The sequence below is a fragment of the Anomalospiza imberbis genome, chromosome 1 (genome assembly GCF_031753505.1).
Source record: "Anomalospiza imberbis isolate Cuckoo-Finch-1a 21T00152 chromosome 1, ASM3175350v1, whole genome shotgun sequence".
Taxonomy (NCBI): domain Eukaryota; kingdom Metazoa; phylum Chordata; class Aves; order Passeriformes; family Viduidae; genus Anomalospiza; species Anomalospiza imberbis.
Window position 1 is genome coordinate 97,282,547 of NC_089681.1, and position 6,583 is coordinate 97,289,129.

At 39.3% G+C, this 6,583-nt stretch overlaps 1 protein-coding gene across 1 annotated transcript; it reads left to right on the top strand.

The window, feature by feature from the left end:
* Window positions 1-1,270: 1,270 nt before the first annotated feature.
* Window positions 1,271-4,175, top strand: NEUROD6 (neuronal differentiation 6). The gene is made up of 2 exons (XM_068201172.1): window positions 1,271-1,408; window positions 2,819-4,175. The coding sequence occupies exon 2, from the start codon at window positions 2,840-2,842 to the stop codon at window positions 3,851-3,853; it is 1,014 nt and encodes a 337-aa protein (XP_068057273.1). The 5' UTR covers window positions 1,271-1,408; window positions 2,819-2,839; the 3' UTR covers window positions 3,854-4,175.
* The last annotated feature ends 2,408 nt before the right edge of the window (window positions 4,176-6,583 follow it).

Sequence of the window (6,583 nt, forward strand, 5' to 3'; positions counted from 1 at the left end):
AGCATACTCAGTCACTCATTATTTTTATAGAGATTATTTAGTTACAGAAAAAGTAGTGATATACAATAATAATGAAAACAAAATTTAAAAAATAATGTTTCTAAGGTGACTTCTGTTACTCCCTTGATATCACTTATATTGACATGCCACTCCTTAAATTAAAAAAAAAACACAAACCCCTAACACATGAAGGTGGAGTTTGTCATAAGCTCCATGGCAAGGCTGAGCTAAGAGTCTTTGTCAGCTTCCTTTAACAGTGTTTTGCCAGCAGAAAGAGACAAAAGGGTTAAAAAGGAAGAGCAGGGAGCACAGGAGAGGCAGCCGACAGGAGAAACAAGGGCATGAAGAAAAGAGAAGCTAGGTATCAAAACAGAAGAGCAGGGGGAGATTTTAGGAGGTTTTCAAAGGGAGTAACTGAGTTTTTAAAGAGATATTGGGGAAACATTCATGAAAAGGCTAGGGAGAGAGAAAATATGGCAGGGGCCAAACCCTTTGAGAATCCTAAGCTACACTTTTGAGCAGGTGCACCCGAGTCACATTGCAACATGCCAGAGCAGGTCAGCGAGCTTTGCCACATGCTTCAGAAAAAAAGGCATGATTTGTTAAACTTCCATGCTGTATGTCCAGTTTCCTATAAATGCCTCTTTTATTTCGCAAGGGAAGCGAAGGATGGATTTCTTACAGATGGCATGAGGTTTGCTCCTATTATTCTGTGCTCTGGGGCAACAAGCTGTACTCAAAAAAAACCCACACCCCAAAAATCTCACCCAGCAGCATCATAAAAAAACTACTTTTTTTGACTGTGCTATGCGTTATAACATCAGCATTACTTCTCCATTACTGCCTTCGTTTCCTTGCCTTTTCTTTTTTGTGCCTGGGTATCAGGTGCACTGGAGGGACTCAGATCAATACAAGACAGCATTTCTCATATAAACAATGCCATATTAACAACCAGAGGGCAGCTGTACCTGTAGGCAGGGATAGTACCAAATGCTGGCATGTCTATCCATGCAGCTAGACTGCTAAAAAGAAGCAACCACAGTGGAAATGCACCTACTGTATGTGAAATGCTGGTGCATAATTTTTTTCTTTTATTTTTTTTTCTATCAGTCTAACCTTCTGTGTTGATACTTGAATGCTGGTACCCACTTAGAGGGATGCCAGATGATCAGTGCAGAATGAAGGTCCCAGGAGAAAGACTCACGTGGTTTTCTCTGCCCCGTGACGTCACTAGCAGATGGCATGGGTACCAGCTCTGGCAGTTGGCATCAATGTCACTTTTTAGAGATCAATGAGATAGTGCAGATATACACAGATCTAGACTCCAGCAGACGATGCGACATTCAGACTGAAAAGATTTGGAAGGCAAAAAATGAAAACTGATTGTTGAATGAAATAAAAAGCTAAGGTAATACAAATAAAGATATATTTCAATTGGTGTTGGATGTGCATGCAAGTGTTTAAAGATACAGTATCATTGTCTTGTATTTTGTGTATGCTATTTGCTGTCTAATAGCTCCTACCATTTTATTCTTCTGATGCAATTACAAACTTTCATTGCTTTTATGTTATATTGCAAATGTGTAGACAATACTGATAGAATTAGTCTTTGATTGGGTTTTTTTTTTAATTTTGTTCTGTTAAAAGTCCCTGCATTTACTTTGCTTGTCTCATTGAAGTCCATGGGATACAAGCTTTTGCTGTTCCCAAACTGCAAACAAAAGCAAAGTAATTGGGAAAAGGAAATTATTTTTCCTTTCCAGGCTGGATTCTGAGCACACGTGCAGGATTACAGTCAGAATCTACAGACCGCTCCTGTCAGCTAAGTGCTGGAGGAAGACATCTGAACCTCGCAGAACATAAACACTGCTATAGCGTGCAGGGAATTTTTCACCTCCCTACCCCCCCCCCCCAATTGATGGGAAAGAAAAGAAAAAGGAGAAAAGAACAAGAAAAAAAGCAAATAAGTTGATTCTAACTTAACAGATAATATCAAATAGAATTTTTGCTTGAAAAAGGGAAAAAAAAGGGGGGGATTTTATTTCCTAACTCTAATCTGAATACGTTTAGGGTTAAATAATTCTGATTTTTGTCTTAATATGAAATAAGTATTGTGTGATTTTAATACAAATTACTAGGAAAAATGCTTTGAATTATATTACTAGCTGAGTGATTTGGGGTGTATATTCATTTTTTTTTTCCTTCTCAGCTACTGTAACTTACTAAAGTTTAATATCTTGATACATAAAGGAAGAAATGTGGAGAGCAAAAACCCACAATTTTGAAGCATAAGTCAAAAGTGATTTTAAAATATTTAACATCAGGTAATAGAGATATGGGACTTTCTCAGTTTTAAAACTATACACCCTCTCCTCATTTTTCCACCCCGGGGAATTTGGATTAATGAAATTTCTGTAGTGCTTTGTCATGTTTTGCATTTCTCTGAATTCCATGATGGTGAGAGTTTGAAGGATTTGTTTAAAAATAAAATAAATAAGCAGGAAGCTATCTGTACATTTAAAATACGGATTTACTCCATATTCATCTGTGAGAAATGTGGCTTTTTAGTTGCAAGGTCAAGGGTTTCAAGTGATTTTAGAATTCTCAACAGCTATTATTTTTTAAATGTGGGCATTTGCAACTGCAATTTTATTCAAAAATATAGATTGAGCATTTATATACACACACACATATACACACACTCTCTCTTATAAGGAGAGCTTACACACAGGCACAAATAAGGTGCATGAGGCTGTCTGTGTGAGTCGAAAAACTTTAAAAATGGAAATATTTAAACATTGTGCTGGCATTCTTTCAGGTAACTTAAGATTGTAGAACCATGTTAACACTACCATTTGATGAGTCTGTTGTAATGCCAGAATCCCAGATGTGTAGAAAGTTTCCCAGAGAAAGTGATGACCAAAAGCAAATGAAGAACACAGAAAGCTTTTCAAAGCAGATCATCTTCCGAGGAAAGAATATTAAAAGATCTCCTGGAGAAGACACAGAAAAAGAAGAGGAGGAGGAAGAGAGAGAAGAGGAGGATGAGAATGGCTTGCCAAGGAGAAGGGGCCTTAGGAAAAAAAAGACAAGCAAGATAAGGATGGAAAGAATTAAATTCAGGCGTCAAGAAGCCAATGCTAGAGAGAGGAACCGTATGCATGGCCTTAACGATGCTCTGGACAATTTAAGGAAAGTTGTCCCTTGTTATTCTAAAACACAAAAACTGTCGAAAATAGAAACTTTACGACTAGCCAAGAACTATATTTGGGCTCTTTCTGAAATACTGCGAATTGGGAAGAGACCTGACCTGCTCACCTTTGTCCAAAACTTGTGCAAGGGTTTGTCCCAGCCAACTACAAACTTGGTGGCAGGATGCCTGCAACTGAATGCCAGAAGTTTCCTAATGGGCCAGGCAGGTGACGGTGCCCATCATACCCGCACACCTTACTCCACCTTCTATCCTCCCTACCACAGCCCGGAGCTTGGCACCCCGCCAGGGCATGGGACTCTTGATAACTCTAAGTCCATGAAACCATACAATTACTGCAGCGCTTATGAGTCCTTCTACGAAAGCACTTCCCCTGAGTGCGCCAGCCCACAGTTTGAAGGTCCCTTAAGTCCTCCCCCAATTAACTATAATGGGATATTTTCCCTGAAGCAAGAGGAAAGCTTGGACTATGGCAAAAATTACAATTATGGCATGCATTACTGTGCAGTGCCACCCAGGGGTCCCCTTGGGCAGAGCTCAATGTTCAGGTTGCCTACAGAGAGCCACTTCCCTTATGACTTACATCTGCGCAGCCAGTCTCTCACCATGCAAGATGAATTGAATGCAGTTTTTCATAATTAATGAGGAAAATGAAAATAAACAGTGGTCATTCACCTCCCCATCTAATTAAGAGCAAGCAGATGCTTGGGCACTGCGTAATTGGCACAATTCTATTTAAAATGTTTACTAGTTCCTAAAGTGTGTTTGAACTATTGTGAGGATTTTCTATGTATTAATAAGCCCTTTTTATTGTAAATATTTTTTTCTGTAATCACTGTGAGAATATGTTTCCTCCCAGAGGTTTTCTCGCTCCTTTTTAACTTTTTGTTTCCCTATTTGTTTGATTTGTTGAGCAGTGTGTCTGAACAATATTACTGAAATAAAAGCATACACACTGTGTGAAGTCAATGTCTATTTTGATTGTATAGTAATTATACAAATGCATGTTATTGAAATCAGATTAATAAAAATTATGTATTTATAATTGGTAGAAAATATATATTATGTATTCAAGGAGAGATGGATTAAAAATATTAGGAACTTTAAAGTAATTATCCAGAGCTGAGATGGGCTTGCAATATGCAGAGGTGAGAGGGTAGCAATACTGAAAGCTATGCAAAAAAATTAAAAAAAAAAAAAAAGGCAAACAAGAAAACAAAATAGGTTTTGGGTTGTTGGTTTTCGGTAAACTAAAGAAAAAAGTGATTGTCATTGATAGTATTCAGCCTGACTTTAGAGTGTTGCTGACAGGGGCCACATGATGATATTTAGAAGATGTTGTCAAAAATTTGCCTCAGTTATTTTGACCATATATAATGAGCACTTTTTATTTGTGTTATTATGACTTCAGATGTAAAGGTTTGTTATAAAAATGTATAACTGTGGTTTCTCACTACATACTTAAAATGCAATTAAAGATAGATGTTTCCACTTTTAAAATACATCTATTAGCTGTGATACTATAGCTGCGTGTATTTTGTCTGATACTTATCATTTCACAGTATATAGTTGCCTTTGATCTTGCCTACACACCTTTCTTCCCAGGACACTCATAATGCTTAAGTCTGGGGAAGGAAGTCAAGAATCATCAGGGTGAATTTTATGTTACTTTCAGAAGGATGTATTAGTGATGCAGTAGATTCAAAATACCACAAAAATAGCTGTGTGCTAAATGAAATACATTTAATGGGAAGAAAGTAACTTTATATCTCAATGAAATGCCAAATTTCATATGGGGAAGAGCCCTGAGCTAACACACAGGACACTAGCTGCTCCTCCAGCTCTGGCTCAGTGGGGGAATGGCAGGAGCATGCGAATTATAAGAACTTCAGAGAAAAATAATTCCTGGACATTGCTAAACTTAGTGTTGACTAAAAAACAGCACCAGCAAACTACAGATGTGTATGCAACCCACACTAGTTCAGCAGTTACAGAGGTCTGCACAGTCCCACACACCTTAAAAGAGTTTAGCTTTGCTGAGCCTCAGCTGTTTTCTAACCAGCTAGAGCTATTTATCTATAAGCTCATGAGTGATAAAATGAATGAACCGTTGATCTAAAAGCCAACACTCTTTAAAGCTCTGAATGAGCAAGACCTCTTTATTATGATGGATAAACAGCAGCTGTCTGACAAGCAAAAGTACTCTGCTCTAAATGAGGAGGCAATACTTTTTTAAAAGCTGTATAAAAAGTGCAAATTTCACATGCAAGTTGGAAGCTCCTGGCTGAATCACAGTCTGGGTCACAGTTTGTTAATGACACATCAATCTCAGAGCCTCACTTGAGTACACAACTGGACAAAGAGGGGATGGGCCAATTTCTCCTGATAATTTGCCTAATGTCACAAGCAATACTTGTAGTAAACATTCTGCCCTGCCAAGCATTCCAGCTCCCTCAGGACAACCACAACCTGATGTTCATCTCTTCTAAGTAAGACCAGGCTGCCCTCAAAGGAAAGTGATAACTTGTCCCAAAGTTTGTATCGGGGTCTAAATGCTTCCAGGTTTGCAGAGGTAGAGGGACAAGCAAGGGATTTTGTTCAACCAATATCTTCTCTAGGCACAAATATGACACCAAAATTGAGTCTTTTGGAGCAGTCTTGGGCCAAGTTTCAGGGGTTTGGCTCAGGATCATCCCCTGTTCCCTCAGGGTCAGGCATGGAAGGTACAGGCAGCCATTTCCACCTTGGATGAAAGGTGATGGTGATGACAGTCAACTCAAAAGCATCCCCAGGTGCTCTGCACTGTATATAGGAAGGATCTGGGGGAAAAGAAGACTCTAAAATAGATTGCATTTGCTGTTACTTAGAATTAGCTGATATTTGGCAAGCCATGGAAAGGTGATGGGAGAGAGAAGGGGGAAGAAGCCATGCGATAAGGTGAAAGCACACAAGCTTGGGCACAGATTCGTGCACACTGAGAAACAATAATATATAACAAGGTGCTGTAGGCAAGAGGGCCCAGAAACAGGGGATCATTTGTTGGGGAGCAAATACTCCCCACTGAGCATTGGCAGCTAACTTATCTAACCAATTTTACTAAAAGAAGCCTATTCTAGGAGGCTGAAGGTTCACCAAGTACTTCAGAGCTGTCTTGCTCCATGAGGGGAGGGTCTTTGCATAAGTTGAGACCGGTGTGAGGAGGCAGCTGTAAAGTCCTGCACCAAGGGAAAGAAATGCCTACCACAATAAATGAGCAGGAACCCAAGGGGTGTTCAGTCTTCAGGCTCTGCAATCTGGGGGTCTCCAACTCTGTGGCCCTATATTAACTCATGGGTCAGTTCCTAGTTCCCCTTCTGGCAGCAGAGACAAAGA